Below are 24,050 nucleotides of genomic sequence, written 5' to 3'. Positions count from 1 at the left end.
AAAGGAGAAAATTAACGTCGACTAAAAACAAAAACAAAAACAAAAACAAAAACAAAAACAAAAACAAAAACAAAAACAAAAACAACAACAACAACAACAACAACAAAAACCACACAGGCTCGTGTGTGATTTAAAACGTTATTTAATGAGGAGACGAAAAATATCTATATATCGCTTATCTTTTATAAAGCATAGTACAGTAGATTAAATTAGAGCGGATGTTGAACAATAATTTTTTTTAACGCTACCTATACACTGCTCAATAGGACTAAGTTCATTGCTCGAGTCGCCCTCAAATTAAACAAAGCAAAACTTGTGCATAAAACAGAATAGTTTATGCCGATCAGAGTGAAGTCTCAAACAAAGTGACAAACTTCAATAAACGTGAATGTAGATTGTAGATTGTAGATTGTAGATTGTAGATTGTAGATTGTAGATTGTAGATTGTAGATTGTAGATTGTAGTGTTGAGACGAAGGATCCTTCATTACAAGATAAAACACACAATGTTACATTATTTTATTAACAATAACAAATACAGGACGTACTTTTATGTTTTAACCAAATATGTATTTTCAGGATTAATAATCACCTCTATGTGTTTTGTTTCACTTTCTTTGTGACGTTTCACGGATCGACGTCGTCATGACTTCACTGAGAGTTTTTGTGACGGTTCACGGGTGGGGCACGTGACGCAGGTGTTCTCGGCACGTGACGCAGGTGTTCTCGGCAGGTGACGCGTTTGGTTTTCGATACTCGGTGTGAGAAGTTGTGCCGATCAGGGGTAGGTGATCTTTACTCATTATAACCACGTTATCGAAGGGGTTAAATAAGTTTGTGTTTAATTGAGAGAATTATAAACGTGGATCGAGTTTGTTATTGTTCTTGTTCTGTACTCGGGGGAATCATCGGTACTTTGGGCCAAGTGGGCAAAACGACGTTTACATTGGAGGATAACAATTTGTGGGCGACGGATCGGGGTCTAAAGTTAAACTTTTCTTTGGAACCAACGATTACTGAGTAAACACTTGTGTTAATGTTTGTAACTCGGGTTACCAAGGAGATTGGGGCGGAAAATGGTGCCTCGTTTACACAATGTAAGTTATAGAATAAACTTTCGGGAAACCCCTGAGTTTTGTTCATTTCTTACAATGTAATGGAGACCCGAGATGTTTTTCCCCCCATTAACCCAACTTTCTCTTCCTTCTGTACTCCTCATCCTCCCCCCCTCCCCGCCGTACCCCTCACTCCTGCCCAACCCTTCATTCCCCCCCACCCCATACCCTTCATTCCCCCCACCCCATATACTTCATCCCCCCACCCTGTACCCTTCATTCCCCCGTACCCTTCATTCCCCCCACCCCGTACCCTTCATTCCCCCCACCCCATACCCTTCATTCCCCCGTACCCTTCATTCCCCCGTACCCTTCATTCCCCCCACCCCATACCCTTCATTCCCCCACCCCATACCCTTCATTCCCCCGTACCCTTCATTCCCCCCACCCCATACCCTTCATTCCCCACCCCGCACCCCTCATCCTCCCCCCCGTACCTCTCATCCTTCCCCCCCCCAATAAGGGGGTTGAGAGAGGGAGGGAGGGAAGGAAGAGAAAGAGAGAGAGGAGGAAGAAGGGAGGGGAATCTAGAAAGGGGGGAGGTGGGGAGACCTATGCCATGGAGGGGGGGGGATGGGGTGGGTGAGAGACAGAGACAGGTGTATGAAAAGAAAAAAAGTAAAAAGAAGGTGAGGGGTGGAGGTGGGGTTAGTGAAGAGAATGATATTGTTGCGGACCCAGGGTCAGGGGCGAGAAGACCATGGGAGGGGGGGGGAAGCTACCTCGGGTTCCCACCACACTCTCCAGAATCACAGGCTGTCGCACACGAATGACTCCATAATGCGGCGGGTCACGAATCAACCAACCGTGAAAAGCAATAAGGCCAAAAAAAAAAAAATGTTGCATTGGCGTAACCCGCCCGACCCTAAAAATTCCGCCGACCCTACGTTTTTTTTTTTGTTTTTTTGCTATCGAAAAATTTTGCCGACCCTATTTTATTGCTATTTTTGTTGTTTTGCTATCGTTTTCAAGTATCTTGTTGATTGCGATCGCGATCGCAAAAACCCGGAAGTGTTTCGGACAGAACCCGCCGACAAAAAGGGTGGTACTCGAGCCGGGGGAGATTTTGGGAGGGATTTATTAGGAAAAAAAAATAAAATAAAAAAAGATCCCGACCGACCTACCCTATTTTTCAGTGACCCGTTACGCCAATGCAACTTTTTTTTTTTGGCCTAACTCGACCACGTGACTTTGGGTCCTACGACTAATAAATACCGTTTACCTAATGGTCACGTGATCTAATTACCAGGGGACACGCCCTCAGTATGCCTTGTTCAAACCGGATCACCATACCGAATCAGATGCAGCCGAGTGTAACTGCTAAGGACGTACCGGCTAGAAAACAGATCTTTGGGGAATAACGTCCCGGCTAGGGTAGGATACGGACCATGCTGGAACAATGAAGGAAAAGACGAGAATGAGCTGGGAACATTTCTACACAAGCATTTATTTACAATCAAGTGAGGAAAGGTACGTGGCACAGTGAATGGGATTTATTATTATGTATAGCAAGGATAGCAAGGAATTTGTGGGGTGCGACAAAATGCAAGCAATTTACAAAAGCAGAAACAGAGCAGACTTATCCCATTATATCTTCTACAATGTTAACTTATGCTATGACAGGCACCATCACATACACACACAAACAAACGCGATGAAGATTAGCCAGAAGGAAGGAGAGCAGATGAGGACTTGCGGCCTCGCAATACCTGGCGTGGTCGGCCGACCACGTAACCCAGTACGCTTTGGGGGACGCTCCACTTGAGCGATCCCACCTTAAGAGTCGGCGCGTTATCTCTTGCTTGATCACTTTGCTGGGGCTCGTGGAAACATGTGCTCCGCAATAGTCCAACAGAACGTCTGTCACACACCAACCCCGAGTGTAGATGCAGCGACAGACAGACAATGAGGTGCAGTAAAGAGAGGCTGGAACACAGAGATGAGGCAGGCAGGTGGAGAGGTGGAAGTGTGGAGGTGTAGAGATAGGGGTAGGGGGACGGGGACGGCTTCCCGATCCGACTTTTATAAGCCACGGGCAAAGGGTGGGGCGACGACCCGAAACTATGCGTCATTATCCAAATCGTGCCCTTACATTGGATTGTGCACCGCACATCCGGCGCAACACGGCCTTGCACTGAACACCCGGGCCATGTTCTGGCAGCTGGACGAGGGTCGTGTCGGTCCCGCGTGCCCATTCGGGGCATCTCCGGCGAGCTGCAGTTGGTGCTGTTAAAATGCTTGGCCCGTCCCCACGCCACGTGGTCCAAATGGCCTGGGCCGTGCAGCATGCCAGTTTGGTGGCGAATTGCATCGATGCGGAGGTGCGTGGTTGCACGGGGTGATTTTTCCCTTGTGCAGGAGATGTTGGTGGTTGAGGTGGTGAGCTTTTGATGGGCGAAGGTTGAGCAAGGTGAGACGCCATAGTAAATCGGCGCACGGATTCGAATGAAAGGGCATGCCATGCGTGTCTTGTACAGTGTTGGTGGTGAGTCTCTCAGAGGGTGGCTGCCTAGGTGCGGTGCCTGCTTTGATTTTTATCATGGATAAAAATAAAGGGTTGGATGGAAATCAGGATTGAAAAGAAGATCGAGATATAATTATTAGACCCAGCTATTAGCCCCACACAACGCACTTCATCCCGTTAACCCATTAGACATGAGAGGGAAGGTCTGACTACACAAAGATGAATGAAATAACTGCCTGGGGATCAGTATGTTGGGTGCCATTGCCTTAGAGGCATGTGGTTTTGCAGAACCGCAACAATATTGCTGGGGGTCAGGTGAGAAGACCACCGGGGGGGGGGGGCAGCTATCAAGGGTTCCCACCAGACTCCCCGGAATTGCAGGCCATCACACACGGATAATTCCGTGGCGCGGCGGGTTGCTAAAGCATGAGTCACATTTGCTATACGGCGGCCGTACCCCCCCTGAATTGACAGAAACGTGCGGCGGCCGCAGAGTTTCTGAGGTGGCCTCAGGGTGGCCCTCTGCCGTATGGCTATCTTTTACAGGCCGTAGGGGTCTCCGTGGAATTAAAGCGCGGAGTTATAACTTTTTTCATTTGTAGGTTGGCCGTAGCAATTCGACAAGCCGTAGCCATGACGCAGATGTGTTCCATGTCAACCATACGAAGGGCGTACGGGGGGCTTGCGTTATTCCTGCGGTGCCGTAGGCTCTTATCAATGAAAAATAAATTTTGCCAAACCCCCCCCCCCCCCCAAAAAGAAAAACATTACGTTCGCCCTAGGGCTCCCCTGCGGTCGCCTTGCGGGCACCTTGAGGCTACCTTGCGTTTGCCTTAAATTCTATGGCCGCCGCAGGGACGCCCTAAGGTCACCGTGCGACATCAAATCAAAGACCGTACGGCACCCCCACGTTTTCGGTCTCCACAATTTCTAAACACGCCGTGCGGCTCCCCGAAAAAAACAAAAAAACATATGTAACTGCTACATTGTGTGACCGTGGAAATACTGCGGCCGCTCTATAATTCCTAGTGGCCATAGATTTTTTAGACCCTCCAGCCGCCAAATGTGACTGAAGCATAACCGACCGTGAACGCCAATAACTCAACCACCTGACTTAGGGTCCTCTGTCTATGGGTTAACCGGGTTACCTCATTAATCATGTGACCTAATTACTGGGTGACACGCCCTCAGTACGCCTTGTCTGAACCGAGTTACCTTACCGGATCAGATGCAGCCGAGCGACACTGCCAAGGACGTACCGGCTAAAAGGAACGGATCGTTGGGAAGAAAGTCGATACGGACCATGCTGGATCAATGAAAGAAAAGACAAAAATTAGCTGGGAACATTTTTAATAATAATTTATTAACAGCCAGGCGAGGAAAGATATGTGGCACAGTGAATGTTGTTTATTGTTGCGTGTAAGCAAATATAAGAAGAAAATGGTGGTGCGACAATAATACAAGCAACTTACAAAAGCAGACACAGAGCAGAGTTATCCCGATGTAATCCTTCTACACTCTTAACTTAAACGAGGACAGGTGCCATGACACACACACACACACACACACACACACACACACACACACACACACACACACACACACACACACACACACACACACACACACACACACACACACACCCATACGCACCAATTTTTTGGGAATCGGCAGGTTGGAGTTAGTGTGATTACGGACTGTATACAACCCAGAAACCTTGAGTAGCTTTACATTTATTTGGGATTACAGTACAGACTCACCGAAAAACAACGTTACATTTATATAGACGTTTTTGGGAGATGATCACAAACATTATTCTTTATAAACAGCTGCGTGTGATGGGTGGGGGAAAAACTGGCTCGGTAATTGAGAAAATATGTTAATTTGGCAAACGGCTTTTGCGATGAAACTCACAAAGAGAAACATTTAACCTTTGTAAAGCAAATCCGATAACCAAATACTTTAGAAACAGGCGTGAGGGCAAAGGAAAACCTTAAAGAACCTCCATAAGACACGGGATGAAACTTTACCACCATGGCACCCGGAACAGGCATGGCATGTCCACACACCCGTGGAGGGTCTGTACAGATCCAAATCTACCCATTTGTACCACGTCCGTGTGTGCTGTATATGTACCTCTACCTTGTGGTAACTGTCGACTGTACATCCCGATCAGGACACTAACTGTACTGTGGAGCTCGGCAAGTGGCTTAAGCACTCCGACGGAACGCCTGGCTTGGCAAGCGATTACCAATTGCCCTCGATTACAAAAAGCACCCGGAAACGCCCGTGCAATATCCTAATTGGACAAATCAACACTTTTTGGGGGAGTCGGAACTCCCCGAGTCGGGGAACTGAATTCTGAATCTTCCACTATAATTCACTGTCTGTCCGTCTGTCTGTTCCCAGGTACTGCAAAAACAGATGAACCGATCGCAACCATTTTTTGGGTGTGTAATCCTGGGACCCCTTTGGAGTAAAATAGGCATAAATATAATAACACAACCCCCTTGACGGCTCCCTTCGGGAGCAGGTGCTTCTAGTTGTAGTAAAATGAAGAAGATGAGCACCCCCTAAATTATCTTCAAAAATGGTATTTTAATGAACCAAAACACCCAATTTTAATTCTTGCACTTCCTTAAAGTTTTCTTAGTATACATGCAAAGTTTCAGGCTGCTCAGCATTATAGTTTTGGAGTTATGGAGGAGACGCACTGACTTAAAGGTTTTGTTGATTTAAAGGGTTATAACTGCATTAGAGAGTGAGATGCAAGAAGAATGAGACCAGACAATGTGATGTAATGGTCAAGAGCATCCGCTCCAAGTCTGAGAGTTTGGTGGATCAAGCCCCGACAGTGTTGTACCAAACATTTTAAAAATGGTTCGTGTTGTTTCCTTGCTTGACGTTCAGCATTTACAAAGTCGGAAAAGTGAATACCAGCTTGCTGGGGTGATTGAGCCATTCAAGTATCCTGCGTCGGAGTGGCGACCTGTCCAGGATTGTGCCCAATAGCCCACGATACTGTTTCGGCAGCACCGACACTCTGTACAGAGTATGGTCCCAATGGATGGATGGATTTAAAAGGATAACAACATGGACAATCCCCATAGGTTGGCATCCATGGGGAGGAGGAAATTCCTCCTTAAGGAGTGCCCTGATGAGTGTGGTGAGAAAGTTGGCACCATTGTTACGACATCGCTGGTACCCAGAGTACCCCAGGAAGTGATGGCACCTCCCCAAAGTTCATTGACATTGTTTGTCTCATATAACAGTCGTGTGTCTGTGTCTCAGCTGCACTTAAATCCTGTTTTAAAAAAATCATAAATTGTACTTTTTATTGTTTGTCTTACCCAGTGTTTATAGTCTGTGAGAGGGAGGGCTGGACTTGTGGCCTGCAAAGTCAATATTCAGCCATGAAACCGGTGAGTGAGAAACGTGTTTTGGAAACTCTTACCTTGCAGAAACATAATGGCTGAAAATAAGTGCTAAAGATACCTACGAGTGCTGGGAAAAGTTGTTTAAATCAAGTTTTGTTGTAAAATTAAAACCTAAAAACTTCCTTCCTTGTTACTGCACCTCTCTCTCTACCCCCCCCCCCCGCCCCCCCCCATTGTTTTGGAAGTGCCATCTTTGTATTCTATACTTAGGTATGTTGATGTATTGGGGTGAAGCATGGTTCTAGGACTCAAATATGATATGTTTTTTCTTTTTGTTAATTTGTACTCCATTTCGCTGAGTAATGACAACGTGGAGAAGGTGCACTCCTTCCCAACCTGGTTTGGCCTACAAGTGGCACGAGTTCAAAGTTTGTGGTTGACAATTTAATGCCCTCAGGCCAATTTTGGAGAGCTTTACAGAGTAATGATATCCACATCTCCTCAAGGGAATAAAATTGTACAGATGCATGTCTTTCGGAGAAGATTTTTTAGCTTCCGAGAAATCTTTTTGTGTGTTTTTAAAATTTATTATTATTATTATTATTATTATTATTATTATTTACAAACTCATTAATTGGTCTGCATCAAGAAATGCAGGATGCAGGTGATCCTAATTGTGTGCATGTTCATTAGGCAGGGACGTTTCACAAGCTGAGCAAGGCATCAATCAATGTGTGTGTGCCCTCCCTCGGATGGACGTTAAATTGGGCATCCCTTCTGCCAGCATTAATTGGTCGATGTTAAAGATCCCACAGTGTGCTTTGTGAAAATTAGGCGAGCCACCCTGCCAGCACCCTGGTCAAATTCCAAATTCTGGCTCAAACCTACAAGGGGCATCAGCAGTACAGCCCCATCCCCAGCAAATGATGCTACCCATAGCCATTTGCTGTATTCGAAAGAAGAAGAAGAGCACCATACAATGCTCCAAGATTTGCCAAGGTTTTTATATTTTCTCAACAAATAATTATGAAGATATATATATATATATATATATATATATATATATATATATATATATATATATATATATATATATATATATATATATATATATATATATATATATATATATATATATATATATATATATATATATATATATATATATATATATATATATATATATATATATACATGAGCCTGGTGTTGGCACAGTGGTTTGGGCAGTGGCTTGGGATCCAAAAGGTCCTGAGTTCAAGCCCTTTTGGGCTACTGAATTAATACACCAGGGGGTTGACTCAGCCTGTCATCCTTCCGAGGTCGGCGAAATGAGTACCAGTGTACTGGGCCGGTGTATACCCCGGTTAAAATAGGTGTACCATATCCCTGTGTCGTAAGAGGTGACCAGGGTTGCGTCAGGAAGGGCATCCGGCGTAAAACATGTGCCAAATCTCTATGCGGATCATACGGATGATCCACTGTGGCGACCCCGAACAGGAGCAGCCAAAAGAAGAAGAAGAAGATATTTATTTATTTATTTATTTATTTATATCCATCACACGTCATCCGTTTTAGTTTTTGAATTTGTAGAACCTTTTGGACACCCCACAGAGAATGCAAGCTTATTTCTCTCCAAAACTTGTCATCTTTCACCACTTTTGCACTCGCACCACTTTTTCTTTTCAAGGTTTGGTCAACCATATCCAACACTTACTAGGATTAACATGAGGGTTGCCAAGTCACGATGGTGAGCACTTTATCGTGGCAAAGTTCACACCTGAAAATGAACCGTGATAAATTTTCGGTTTTCTCCCTTGCATACAATAAAAAAGGTCATCCTTTAAGACATAGACCATCTTTTTTCTGCAGAACAAGCAGATCCTACAACCAAGACCTCGAATGTTGTTAAAGTGTTTTTGGAGAAAGCTTCCAGATTAAAGGAATGTGCAAAAATACTAAATATTTAAAATGTTTTCTGACTTGTTACAAGGCCTGCATGAACCATCTTGTATTTGTGGTCGAACTCTCCATCTCTGGCGAAGGCGTTTTACTTTTCTCTTTGTTTGGGCCCAATGGGGACGAATAATTGCAGGGAAGCATTTTCTGCCCATATTTGGAAGATTATCATTTTTGTCTCGCCTGCAATTTGAAGCCCCTCCTCGTCACCAACAGTGCGCCGCTGTAGTACCGTGTCCATTGTCTAACTTTTCCGTAGCATCTATTCTTGAATCTTAACGTGAAGCAAACGATTATAAATTAAGTGCAAATTGATGCGGAGCAGAGGTCTATGTCGCTCTCGAGAGGTGAAGCATCACCTGGAAAAAGCCTGAGCTTCACAAGTGCATCAGAAAGGTCGGTTCCTGCACAGAGCGAGCATAATAATATTGTGTTGGAGTGCCACGAGGAGGTGCCGCATCAAGGGCCATGCTGTCCTGAGTCCTGTCATCAAACCAGCCATCCTGTCTGCATTTATTTGGTATCCGTACATGGTGCACGCCAAGTGACCTATGTCTGTTTCGTTGTATTTCCTTGTAAATATAATTTTTGGGGAAGTTTTTTTTGTCATGCCATGTGTGTATGCTACATTGAGTCATTTGTGTGGACATTCTCTGAAAATCTTGGGAAAAGCAAGGTCCTTTGTCACGGTGATGCGTGCCTTCTGTTCACTCGTAAATTAAACTTGTGGCCTCTTTTATTTGGCTTAAAATGTCCATATCTTCATAGAATTGTTTGCTATAATTATGGTCGTCCTGTGTTTCTGCCATCAGGAAATGTCACCAACCTGGTGTAACTCGAGTACTAGATACGAGGAGTAGCGACAACTTGCAATTTGATGCCATTTTGTTTCCATCGAGTGCGGCGCACCGAACCTGTGCCCCATTGTGCATGCAGCGTAATGTGTCCGTTTTCTAATCGAGCTATCTTTCCTTCTCTGCACCCAAAAAGAAGGTTATATTACTTAATTAATTTATTCGTTCTTCCAACGCGTTACAATAAGTATAAATCGGACAGGATAGATTTAACCTTAAAACGTATCGCAGAAACCATGACAAAAAGTAGTGTGATGCATGAGTAAAGGTTCACACTGACGAGTTCCTAATTTGAGGTGTACAGAGCAGGTGAATCGAAGAAGCACATAGGTAGTGACAAATTGCAGAAATTTGAAAGAAGTGGAAGAAGGAAAATGAAAGACAGAAATGGAGGCACACCATCCACACCAGATACGCACACCATCAAGAGAGTAGACGATTAGAAAAGATAATTGTGAGTGAAACTAAGAGAAAGAGCTTGAGAAGATTGATTTGTGTGCTCTGCCTGAAGGCAGGTCCTTGGCTGCTTGGCAACGGTGACACTAGGTGGATTGCCATTGCCTTCCCAGCAGTTCGGGCAGGAATTTGTAATTTGTTCAAGGTGCTGGTGACAGCTCGCCACCTCCTTCGAGAAGGATACCATAAGGCATTTAACATCCACCAATTAATGATGGCAGACAGGACCGGGGACACCCAACTTACCGTCCATGTGAGGGACGGCACAAACATCGATGAATCGCCTTGCCTGTAAAACACCGGGATGACAGTTTATAGCTGGGTCGGGATTCCAATCCAGGCTGGACAGCTTAGAGATGAGTGTGCGTACCTGCAATCCATCCTGCCGGCGCCTTGAGAAGATATATGGAAAGAATAAAATAAGAGAGAGCTTATCTTAAGGAATAAAATGGAGATGCACCATAAGTGAAGGAGAAGTTTTTTTTTCCCCCCAACTCTTCATTTCTTTGTGCATAAGTAGGGCACCACTGAAAACGTGCACGTGTATGTAATCCTTCATTCTTTTATATTCTCATTAAATCTCATCGTCCATGGTTTCCCTTTTCTCACAGTTTATTAATACACTCTATTACTCTCTCCTCGTTTTCTCCCATTCCTCTACTTTTTTTTCAAAACAATGTACTGTTTTGCCAAAAGGTCAGGCCAAAGGCAAATGGATCCTGAATTATTTTGGAATTCACCATTTCATGGACTATTAGTTGTTAAGCAAACTTGATGCACTTGGTCTTGATGGTTCGATTGTAACTGGATTTTGGATTTTCTTCCAGACAAAACCACAAGTTGTCAAAATTGGTTCGAAAATAAGTTTTGGTGTTGGCCATCCTGCGTTGATCAAGTTCTATCGGGCAGTGATAGAGAGTGTCCTGACACCATCTTTCACTGTCGAGTATGGCAGCTCGACGTGAGATGACCGACCCTGACTCAACAGGATAGTAAAGGCTGCTCGTGAAATTATTGGGTGCGACTTGCCTTCCATCGAAAGCCTGCACTCCAGTCGAGTAGCAAAAAGAGATAAAGCTTTCGTCCGAGATGAGTTCCATCCAGCACACGACTTTTTTTTTTAACTTCTCTTCGGATAAACATTATCGTTCCATCAAGAACAACTCGAATCGCTTGCACGACAGCTTTTACCCGACTACAATCCGCACCCTCAATGAATCGGTCTAAAGTTTTGTGAACATCTCAAGAATGGATATGGATATTTTCATCCATGCCACTCATTTCATCACCAACATCTTGTTTTTGGGCTCTCAACACTCATCACAATGAATCCATTTCTTATTCACTGTTATTTTTTTTTTTTTAACTCACTAAAAAAAAAAAAATTTGATTCTATTATGATTCAATATCATTTCTCAGCGTACACTGTCAAAGTACTTCTCATTGACACATACACATACATATTCACACCTCCTAGCTGTTATGGTGAGCATCGCCATGTATAATGTCTCACACAGCAAAACCTCATAATCCACAAAGAACAACCGTCCATCTGCCACCCAGACAATTGTGCCTGCTAATGCAAACCATTCTGAGTGGCAGATGAATGGTGGTTGTTTGCGGATTATGTGGTTTTACCGTGTAAGACATAATCCAGCGATGGCGATGTTCACCATGACAGCCAGGAGGTGCGTCTGATGTATAAACGACAAATATGGTCATCATCGGTTCGATATTTATCGGCTTGCTGTCCTGATGAGGGCAAACAAGCCCGAAATCCGGATAGGTGGCTCCGTTTGATGTTGAACTGATGTTGACCATGTAGTCTTTGTCTGTTTGACAGAGTTGCCAGGCCGAGACCTCCGCGTTGGAGGTGATGCTTTGGTGTAGGACTTTATGTCCATTGGAGATCTGAGGGGGGCTCGTCACACTCCACATATTTCGATATAACAATAAACTCATTATTCTTAACTGCAACATTTAGAGTTTAGACTAATTCGAATAAATAAGTAATAAACTAACTTGCATTACAGACACACAAGTGATGTGTTTACTTGTAAGCGATTTTGCCAGGATGTTCCTGATATGTTATAAATTAACTGTAGATGTTTCCAGGATGATTTCTGTCGATAGATGAGTTATACCCAACAACCAACAACATAATTACAACACCACACATAAATGTACACACACGGGACTACAACTTACCGGGCACAGAAACCACTCCAAAGTCGGCTTCCATCTCTCAGGGGATGAACCTTGTTTAAAAAAAAAATAAACAAATTTTCCTTTCGGGATCCGCAAGGAATTTATACGTTATGAAACCCTACTGATCGATTGGTGCATCAAATGGCACATCATCCTGTCTTTTTATTTATTTTTTTTTTTTTTTAAAGAATGATGAGCTATCGATGGAAACTTGCGTCCATGACCCACGTGAGCAGAAATGTTTGAGACATGCCATGTCGCTATTCCTAGTATATAGGGACACGAGGTGTTACCGGAAGAAGGGAATGAAACTACTTGTAACGCATAGCCCTTTATCCACAGCAGACCAAGCTCGAGGTACATCTGGCACGTGAAGACCCTCGTGTAGCCACTCTGCCTATCACCATGGAGACGACGTGCGGCGACGTGCTGGGAGCTTGCCGTGCACTGGGTTACCACGGCAGTGAGCTAGTTGAGTCCTGGGATGAATATGGTGAGAGTGCCATTCACACTTTCAATACCTCCATGCCCATACATTCACAGCAAAATATATATTACAGCCGAGTTTGTTAACAGAGAACCTAAAGAGGGATGTTTTGATGCATTATTGATGGAAGAACCATATTTTAATGATTATGATCTCTTATTTATTATTTCTTGTGAGGCTGTTGCTGTAGAAATCCAGTTTTGTTTCTTGGCATTTTAATGTAGTATATATTCTGGCGTTGTACAGCTTTGTGTACAATGGAGAAAATTATCTGGGCATTTGTCATAAACAGAGCAATAGATTTATCCATGAATGACGGTGATTGCATCAGTGATTCAAGGAAGTTGAGGGAGGGCGAGGGGGGCTGATGGGACGAAGCGAGGCTGGAACAGCTGTTAGAGAAGTTGGGGATAGCGTGGGAATTAATACTCGGAAGAAGAATCTGAGAGTGAAATATCCTTTCTTGTTTGATTATGGATTTGCAGAGACACTTAGGTTCTCAGTGCAGAGACACTATGTGATCGTGCTTTGTGTTGAATAATTACCCTAAACAGACCAAGCTGGTAATTGAATGATTCGCTGAGCAATTACAAGGCAAATGTAACATTTCACTTGAAGGTAGTTTCTTCTCTGCTGTAGTGCGCACCTCAATCTTGTGTTTTGTACGTTAGTCCTGGCACTGAGGGTGGATTTCGTGTCCGATGTTGATGCACGACGTCAGCCAAAATTTTCTTGTTCTATATGACAAGACCTTTGAAAATAGTGTGGATGTCAAGCCCAGATCCAGTCATGTTACTTTACAGCCATTCTCAATGATTTCCCGTAACCCCTAAATTAGCGTATCAATGAAAATATTCAAATGTGCCAAAGTGCTTCAACAACAATATTTTCACATCTCTATTCTGATGTGAAAGCGTGATGTGAAATCAACAGCTTGACCGTCATCATCCACGAGAACTAGTCAAGTGATCTCTGACAGCACTGAGTACATTGCCTTTGCCACTGTTCAGCCCCTGTTCCAGCTCTCGCACAATCTCATCCCATGCACGTTGTTTTCGGGTCAACTAAGGCGGCACACCAGATGAGCATGAGGAATATTGTAAACTTTGAACATACATCTTCATGTAGTGTTTGTTGTAACACAAATCGGCGAGAAAACAGCATGCTCATCTTGAAGGTCACAAATTCGTGTGAAGATGGCATCCTGAAGGAAGTTCGTTGCTGCTCGGAATGAGTTAGCACGATTTGACTCGGATATACGATATTTAGCATGGTCTTCTTAGTGTAACTTCTTATCAAAAATAATGCATTTCAATGTGTAAAAAAAACACAGTGCTTATACTTTGGGGATTTGGAGGTGGACATCTGTCTGAGTGTGAACGAGTCGTAGGCTCATGAGAATGGCATGGTTCTTGGGGAGCTGGCTATGTATTCGGTGATTCTCTGTCTTTGATAATATGTTTTTAAAGGATATTTGCATACAGTACTTCTTATAACACTGACTTGAGATGTGATAGAGAAATTAATCGCCTTCGACCAGTTTCACTTGTTTTGCAACAGAGTCATTGTGGATATCACATGCCTCGATAATTCGCTTACTTACATCCATGGTTGTGCTAATCAGTTTGCCATTTGTTGATTTTTGATAACTGACACATTTTTCAAGAGCAATAGAAGCATCCTCAGATGACTCTAATAGTGCAACAGATTCCATCGTTGATACTGCGAGTAGTCAGGATTTGTGCAACAGATTCGTCGTTTGCTGTTACAGGTCGACAAAGCAGCACTCAACACACCTGGAAATAAATGTAAAAAATTTTAAACGCTGTAGTCAACAAGCAGTTATAAGACATCAACGTCATCATTAGATTATATGTATTGTATTATATTATTTTATATATACTGTGTATTGGCGTCAGGAAGGGCATCCGGCCGTAAAAACATTGCCACAAGAAAGGGTACCATGATTGGAGCCTGCAAAAAGCTGACCTCTGCTCAAGGAAAAAGGCTTTCAAGTGGTGTGGTGATGATATATACTGTGTATGTATGTATATATATATATATATATATGTATATATATATATATATATATATATATATATATATATATATATTGTTGTGGATTCGCGCCCGCCGGCGTGCGAGCGGCCACGTAACTCGAATCGCGGCACGTCGCCCACCGGACGGACAATCCCGTCGTGACCCTCTCGGACTAACGCCGGGAACTAGTCACGGGTGGGCCTTTCGGCCTCACCACGATCGTGCCAATCGGCCCCCCGCGTGGGATAGGGTTGCTCGCCAAATTCGACCTACCTAAGTACCCACACGGAGGGTAGACCGGGCGATCGCACCTCGCCGCAGGTCGACTTCGGACATGGGCCACTTTAAGCGACCCGTTCCGTACTATCGGGATAACCGAGCGGTGTTATCGTCGGCCTCGATGGTTCGATTAATTCTCAGGCGTATTTAGCCCACTACCAACCCATTACGTGAAGTAAGATGGAGATTCAATGAAAGAAAAAGACGAAGCGAAACGGGAAAAACAGTTCAACATAAAGCACATTTATTTCGCGATGGCACACGGATAGCACACATATACAATTAAACACCAAAAGCAAATGTAAAAGAAGAAACACGACAATAATGCACAAAAAGCAAATGTAAAAGTGAAACACAATGCAGATCTACCACCGACTACCGAGCACACGGCAACACTTATACAGTTTTACTTCACAGATGGCGCCGACAACACATATACTCAAAGCAAAAGAAAAAGGGACCACCCTCCACTATGAGGGGGCAGACGGGCCTGGGGCCGAGACCGCGTCGAGCCTACCCGTCTGGTGATGAGCCGCAAAATGGCGGTGGCGCCCCGACTCCGTGGGTCTCGCGGACAGTGTCTGGTATGGGGTGGGAACGGGGCCCCCTTCTCGCACTATCTCAGCGCGGGGGGAAACAGGAGGGGGTTGTTGATGCTCGGGGGGATGAGGATACCTCGCTGGCTCGGGTCCCGCGACGAGTGTCTCCACCGCGACCTCGGTCGCGTTATCGGCCTCTCCTCTCCGCAGCTCCCCGACTCTGACACGAGCGCCCTTTCGACTGCCTTCGCCGCCGCCACCTCTCCAACTCTCCCACTCTCCACAGCTCCGCCCAACTGCTTTCTCCGACTCTTCTCTTGACTGACTCTTCCCAACTCAACTTCTCCGACTCTTCCCAACTCAACTCCACTCTCGGCGAGCGAACGCGGCCCTTTATAGCCCCCGGGGCCTCGCTCCTTCACCTTCGACCCTTTACCTCTGGCTGGCTCCCCATTGGACAGAGGAAAAGTGGGCGTGAATGCTTTTTGATCCATGAATCTGCATATAGCGATATTACTCTGACGCACCTGGAGGCGGGGCCAAATCGCCCCATGCTCGCTGATAGGACGGAACAGAAGTGGGCGTGAGTCGTTTTTGATCCGATTTCTTCGGAAAGGCTGGTGTTTCTGCACCCGCTGCTCGGTGCGCGCCCTGCACGAGTCCAGTATCGGTGCCCACAAGCGGCGCGGGAATGACGGTGATGCGATGGTTGCGAGAGCGAGATGTGACGGCAAGGGTCGTGGCTGTGGTTGTGAAGCGGCGTTGCGGTTGGTGGTTGTTGTGTGATGGCTGTTGAGACGTGGTTGGTGGTGGTAGTAATGGTAGTAATGGCGGCTGGTCCAAAATAAAGATAGTAAAAGAAAAACGGCTATCTAGAAGGGTCGCAGCCCGAATGAATGACATTTATTCCCTCTAAACAACGGGTTTGGGCCTAACTACACATATACTTACAGAGATATCTCACCTGAGGGACCTGAATGGTGGTTTGCGAATTTCGTCAACCACAACAATATATATATATATATATATATATATATATATATATATATATATATATATATATATATATATATATATATATATATATATATATATATATATATATATATATTTACGGTTCTCGGAACCATATGCATCCAACATACAGTTGTCCTGAGTCAGTTATTCCATTAATATACGTGTAGTTAGATCCCTACCTTTTGTCTAGCGGGACAGCAGGGAGTGCGTTGCGATGGGCTATTAGTTACGATTAATAAATCATTTTTCCCCTTTTATTTTATTCCCTCCTTTTACGATACACGGTGCCTTCATCTCGCTTGCTACCCTCGTTTTTCTGGCCACAGCATACCACCGTCTACCCAGCGACTCGTTTTCAGAGGCAAAATCCTGACGTTCGGCTGGACAAACGCTAAAAGCTGCACCACCATCCACCTGCCAAATGCCAGACATGCGCGGCGTGGGCGGACCATACCGGAGTCTGGCTGAAACCCAGCCCAGAAAGGTGGACCACGTGAAGGGCTGGTCCAATCCGCATGCTCGGCTCGGACAATGACGTCAGGTTTCGGCAAGGCTCCTCCCCGATCTCCGAGTTCTAAAAAGTGCGGACCTCCGTGTAGTTGGGTGGTTGGGAAGAGAATTGCAAGTTGGTTGGAAGGAGAATTGAGAGAGGTTTTTGAGTATTGAAGGAGTAAGGAGACTTGAAGGAGAGAATGAGTCATTGAGTGAGTGCTCCTGCCACTTGTCTCCGCCGACACTACGTCGAACCGCCCCTTGCTTCTCGACGAACGGATTCTTGCCTGGTCCTGCCTGCTGCTCATCTCTCACCCCTCTTTGGACTCCGATCTTCTCCACTCGAGCCCCTCCTGCAGACACGATCTCCACACGTACTGTTGTGGCCGAACAACTCAACCATTGCCGGGTGCCGCACCACGGAGCATCCCTCCCCCGAAACGCTCAGGTATCGAGAAACTGTCACCTCAACTCCCTCCCTCCCTGGCTGCAAAAGTCCCTTTCACAATTGGGTTTACTTTGTCTGAGTGTGTGTCTGAGAGTGTTAGTGCCTGTCCGTTAAGTAAGCCTGTATAAGATCTTTTATTGTTGTGATTGTTGCTTTATTAATCTCGCGTCAATTCTGCACTGTGTCTGCTTTGTAAGTTGCTTGTAAAATTTCCGCACCCTACACCTCTCTCATCTTTCCCTGCATTACACACCCAATAAACCTTTGTTGTGCCACGTGATTTTGCTCGCTTATTGTAAAGAAATAATTGTTGTAAAAATGTTCCCAGCTCGCCTTTGTCTTTTCCCTCCTTGGTCCAGCATGGTTCGAATCCAGGTTTATCCGGGTCCTTATTCCCAACAACCCGTTCCTTCTAGCGGGTACGTCCTTGGCATTCCCGCTCGGCTGCATCCGATCCGGAAAGGAGATCCGATCCGGTAGAGTGATCCGGTTCGGACAAGGCGTAACGAGGGCGTGGTTCCCCGGTGGTTAAACCGTGTGGTTAATTAGGTAACCCAATTCACCCATAGACGGGAGGACCTTAGGTCACGCGGTTGAGTTGTTGGTGTCCACGGTCGGTTAAGCGACCCGCCGCGTCACGGAATTATCCGAGAGCGACGGCCTACAATTCCGGGGAGTCCGGTGGGAATCGACGTAGCTTTTCCCCACCTCGTGGTCTTCTCACCCGATCCCGCCGGCCCGCAACAATATATATATATATATATATATATATATATATATATATATATATATATATATATATATATATATATATATATATATGTGTGTGTGTAGCCTGGTGTCGGCGCAGTGGTTAGGGCAGCGGCTTGGGATCCAAAAGGTCCTGAGTTCAAGCCCCGTTGGGCCACTGAATTAATACACCAGGGGGTTGACTCAGCCTGTCATCCTTCCGAGATCGGCGAAGTGAGTACCAGTGTACTGGGCCGGTGTATACCCCGGTTAAAATAGGTGTACCATATCCCTGTGTCGTAAGAGGCGACCAGGGTTGCGTCAGGAAGGGCATCCGGCGTAAAACATGTGCCAAATCACTATGCGGATCATTAGGATGATCCGCTGTGGCGACCCCTAACGGGAGCAGCTGAAAGAAGAAGAAGATATATATATATATATATATATATATATATATATATATATATATATATATATATATATATATATATATATATATATATATATATATATATATATATATATATATATATACACACACACACAAGGTGTGTTCAAAAAGTATCCAACCTTAATTTTTTTGTGCGTAAACAAATGAAGCTAGGGAGGTGTGGTTTGGTGCACGTATGTAGGCGATCATAATCCGTATGCGTGAATATTTTCCTGCCTGCAGAAGCTATCAGTCGCTGACAGACCGTCGATGAGTGAGGAAGTGCAAGTGAGCGCCGTCGGATTTTCGTTTTTGACAAAATGATGGATCACTGTGGTCTCATCGCCCGTGATCACTGTGTTGAAGAAGTTGGGATCGCTGTTCACAGTCTCCAGCATGTCCTGTGTGATCTCCAAAAAGAGTTGCTTCTGCTCGATCGTTAGCAGCTTTGGCACGAACTTCGCTGAGATTCTCCTCAAGCCCAAATCCTCAGTCACAATGGAATGAACGGATCCAATGCTGACGCCCGCCTCGTCTGCAAGTTCTCTGATCGTGATTTGACGATCCTGCATCAGCAGGGTCCTCACTTGGTCAACGATGATCTCATTTCGGGATGTTGAGGGCCTACCAGAACGTGCTTCACTTTCCACTGATGTGCGACCATCTTTGAAGCGGTTGTACCACTCTTTTATCTGTGTGGTGCCCATTGCTTCGTTCCCGAAGGCCTGTTGAATCTTACGGATCATTTCCACTTGGGAATCGCCAAGCTTTACACAAAATTTGATGCAGTAGCGTTGTTCAAGTTTTTCCGACATTTTGTCAAAAACGAAAATCCGACAGTGCTCACTTACACTTCCTCACTCATCGACGGTCTGTCAGCGACTGATAGCTTCTGCAGGCAGGAAAATATTCACGCATACGGATTAGGATCGCCTACATACGTGCACCAAACCACACCTCCCTAGCTTCATTTGTTTACGCATGAAAAATCAAGGTTGGATACTTTTTGAACACACCTCGTGTATATATATATGTATATATATATATATATGTATATATATATATATATATATATATATATATATATATATATATATATATATATATATATATATATATATATATATATATATATATATATATATTAAGGATTCAGCGGTAGCGGGGCTCGCACCCTACTCTTGACCCCAGTGTTAAGGATCTACAGTGGGGGGGGGGGGATTCGAATGCCACCCAAGTCGGCTCTAATCCATAGCCAGTTTGGGTTTTCGCACCCTTCACTCGACAGCCAGGTGTTGAATATTCGGCATCATTTAACCACTGCCGTCTCCGGGGTTATAACGCTGGCTGGTTCAGCACAAGCCTCGGGTCACGCGCCTCAAATCTCGATACCAAGGTACACCTGGACCTTACCAGTTGGGGAAATAGACCCCGGTTACAGACTGGTTTTGTCAGAGACCAGTCTGTGAGCGCCGTCGGATTTTCGTTTTTGACAAAATGATGGATCACTGTGGTCTCATCGCCAGTGATCAGAGCGAATTCTGCCAGTCTGTAACCATTTTGGATTTATATCCAAATCGAGCGGATTGTTCCTCGGTGCGGAACAAATTAATTCAATGCGGCAACTTCATACGAATCAGCCAGATTTATTGGGGACACATCGGGAAACAACACAAGCAAAGCATTCACGACAGTTATAATTAATCTATTACCCGTTCTTAACTAGGGAGCTATGGATTACAGGTTTCGAAGGGGACCCTAGCAAGATAAACCTTAGCATGCAGACAAGACATGGACAGCATGCAGACAGGACACAGAGTACTTGGTGATGCTTCATGGACGAGAAGAAAAGTGTCAAAGGCCCGAATGCGGCTCGTGACAAGCTGATGTCCACGGATTCGAGCACCCAAGCTCAAACATGCAGCGTGGCAAGATGGCGGCGTCATCCATTTGTCGCAGCTCTCACGCATGCAGCCTCGGCACGTTCAGACCCCGCGAGGTCGACTGCACCAGAGCTAAAGATCCACGGTGGTATGCTCCAGCTGGCTTTTCACAAGGTCCAGCATACAAGTCCAGGCCTGGCCTGTTCACCAGACAAGGCCAAATCAAGGTGTTGGGCTGAGGAGGCACCGCCACCAAAACCACTCCACCACAAAGTCGATCGCCCGACTCGACGTGCAGGCGGCCTCTCCCACTGCCAATATGGCAGACTCGACACGCAGGCCATTTCTCTTCCTGCCAAATGGCAGACTCTGCGCGCTCAGTTTCCCTCTCGCCTCTCGGCCAACTGCAGTTTCACTTCTTCAGTTTCACTTCCTCCTTTTATTTTGGGGTGCGCCCCTTTACGAAGCCAACAGACACTCAGGCTCAGTTACTCCCTCAGCAGATCCACCACTGCCTTGCCGGCGCTCGCTCGCCTCAAAGCCGACTGGCTCCTCCCTTCAGTTTCACTGCCTTCTCTAGGCCACTCCCCCTCAGAGCGCTGGTCGGGGACTATTGTCTGGAGAGAGGAAGAGAAAAGAACCTCTCTGTCCACCACCAATGTACGAACAATGAACAGCCTCTTGCACCTCCCGACACACATGTAATGTCCATTTACCGAACAACCTGGCTAAACATGCATTTAATGGGGGATCTGGGCTAATCCTATATTTAATAACACACAAAGGGCCATTTCCGCAACAATATATATATATATATATATATATATATATATATATATATATATATATATATATATATATATATATATAATATGATTAGGTGAGAGCTGATTGGCCATTCCCTCCATTCACAGGTGAGAGATGTGGGTGGGTCTTTATTATTTATATATTGACTGCTTTTCACATTTGCACGTGGTATATGCTTGGGAGCCTCATTGGTATGCATTGCTGTCTGCGCTGTTGCTGATTATTCGCCAATAAGCAATGAAATCGGTCTGGCAGCTGAGGGGGGTGTGTAGCATTGGGATTCTCATGTGTGTACTGTTTGTGAATGTCTTTATTGCTGTGGAAGAACTCTGGGAGGGCGCTTACCTCGCGTAGGCCTTCTTGGTTACGCAAGGTAAGCAAGGCGCTTACCTTGCGTAGGCCTTCTTGGTTGCTTTATGCAGCTTCTTCAGCTCGAAGAGCATGGGAGGTGTCAAAAATACACACACACACACACACACACACACACACACACACACACACACACACACATATGGTGAAGGCTGCAAAATTATGTTAAAATCCCTATTTTGCAGCGATTTTGGCAACTATCTTGGATTTATGTGAATTAGATGTCCTCCAATCACAAAAGTGATGCTGCCATTTGATTTCCCCATGGTCAAAAACCCAGTATTAGACACCAAGATCATGATTCTAGCATATTTGAATATTTTCATCGATACGCAAATTTAGGGGTAACGGGAAATCGTTGAGGGGGGTGTAGAGCAACATGACTGGATCTGGGCTTGACACCCACACTATTTTCAAAGGTCTTGGCATTTAGAACATGAATAGCTTGGGTGACGCCGTGCATAAAACAATGGACATGAACTCCCTCCCAGAGTCTAAATGACACCACGTACACCAAGCACGATAAGAATCTGATCCTTTCTGGTGTAATGCATATCTCCTCGTTGACAGACCGTGTCGTAAGCCATCGGGAGAGAATGCTGTGGCTGACACAGTGCTGGGGATCACAGCTTGCTGAAGTGAAATTTTACCTGCGCACTCAAAATGACGCACCAGGTTTAAGTATGCATTTGTTTTTGAGGATCTTTGAACACAATGTGTATATTTTTCCACAGTGATTTTGGCCTTGTTTAAAAGCTTGCAATTTTTTAAGAACGATATAAAGCATATCCTTTTTCAGCAAAAGCCATGATCGTAGAAAGGGTTTATTTATTTATTTATTTATTATTATTATTTGTAGACCATGTTGAGGCTCATGTAAGAGCTAATACACAGAAATAATAACAAGGCAGGAGAGGGAAGCAGAAAACAGTGGGGAACAAAGACAACAGGAGATATGGGGAATTTGAAGGAGGTGGGTTTGGGGTGGGTTAATGGGGAGAGAAAAGATTATGGTTTTGGATGGGGGAGGATATGAGATGTTGGTGAACAGCTGTTTTGCAGACTTTGAGGGAGGAGGGAGATTGAAGAGAGTGTGGGAATTTGTTCCAGAGGTTGGAAAAACGAGGAATGAATGAGTGAGTTGAGCAGTAATTCTTGATTTTGGTAGTTTCACCAGAAGGGGTTTTTGGCAGATGTTGAGTACCCTGCGGAAATATGGGAGGGGGGGACAGATTACAGACAGAGCAGGGGGAGGGGGGGGGATGCGAGGCCAGACAGGAGACTGTAGAAGACAGAAAGACCACCGACCTGCCTCGGGTGAGAGAGTGAAAGAGTGAAAGACCCAAAGACTCAGCTTCATTGCAGGAGATACCGATGATCCTAAAAGCCTTGGTTTCCACAGTGTGAAGTCGAGCTAGGTGTGAGGCATGAGCACCACCCCGGAGGGGGGAGCAGTACTCCATCAGACTGTGGATGAAAGGTGTGAAAACTTCCCCAAATTTGGAGGAAACATCTTTCAAAATGCAATACAACAGCTGCAGCTTGCGACAGCTAAATGAGGAATGCAAAATAATATACACACCAAGATCACCTCTTTTGTTTTCCCATTTTAGCACCGAGCTGGTGTCCTCAGGTCACAGGTTGAAACCTCATCTACTGTGTTCATTTGTCCATTGTTTATTAATGTCCTTCAAATTTGTTTAAAAGTATACTTATGTGTCCTAATGTCATTATTCTCTGAGATGTATGTATAACTTATCCCTGAGCATTACTACTTTAAAGCCAACTGTATATGTGTATGTGTGTAACATGTATGTATATATATATATATATATATATATATACATATATATATACACACACAAAAATGGAAACACCTGGGTAAATGAGGGAAACCAAGTATATTGAAAGCAACGGCTGGCCCATGTGTTGGTAAAGCAAATCACATCCCAGCATGCTTTGGGTCATGTATAAAAATGCTGCACAGGCCTGGTTGCCAATAATTATGGCTAGCATGGCTGCAAGAGGAGACCTCAGTGACTTTGAAAGAGAGGTGATTGTTGGGGTGTGTTTGGCAGGAGGTTCAGTGCAAAGACAGCTC

The 24,050-nt window shown here is 44.9% G+C and overlaps 1 protein-coding gene across 4 annotated transcripts in view; it reads left to right on the top strand.

The window, feature by feature from the left end:
- The first annotated feature begins 620 nt into the window (after positions 1-620).
- Positions 621-24,050, top strand: part of LOC147013944 (apoptosis-stimulating of p53 protein 2-like) — an 85,453-nt gene continuing 62,023 nt past the window's right edge. Inside the window, exons 1-4 of one of the 4 annotated variants that reach the window (XM_085851348.1) lie at positions 621-783; positions 6,933-7,000; positions 12,775-12,922; positions 22,520-22,630. In XM_085851348.1, the coding sequence (XP_085707474.1) occupies positions 6,992-7,000; positions 12,775-12,922; positions 22,520-22,630 (268 nt within the window). In that variant the 5' untranslated portion in view covers positions 621-783; positions 6,933-6,991. Of the gene's footprint in view, positions 784-6,932; positions 7,001-9,142; positions 9,308-12,771; positions 12,923-22,519; positions 22,631-24,050 lie in introns of those variants that run through there. The other 3 variants (XM_085851347.1, XM_085851350.1, XM_085851349.1) reach the window with 3 other exon arrangements.

This window comes from Eptatretus burgeri, chromosome 13 (genome assembly GCF_056783735.1).
Source record: "Eptatretus burgeri isolate ZD-2024b chromosome 13, Ebu_testis_v1, whole genome shotgun sequence".
Taxonomy (NCBI): Eukaryota; Metazoa; Chordata; class Myxini; order Myxiniformes; family Myxinidae; genus Eptatretus; species Eptatretus burgeri.
The sequence above is the reverse complement of the archived record's forward strand: the minus strand, read 5'-3'. Positions and strand labels throughout refer to the sequence as shown.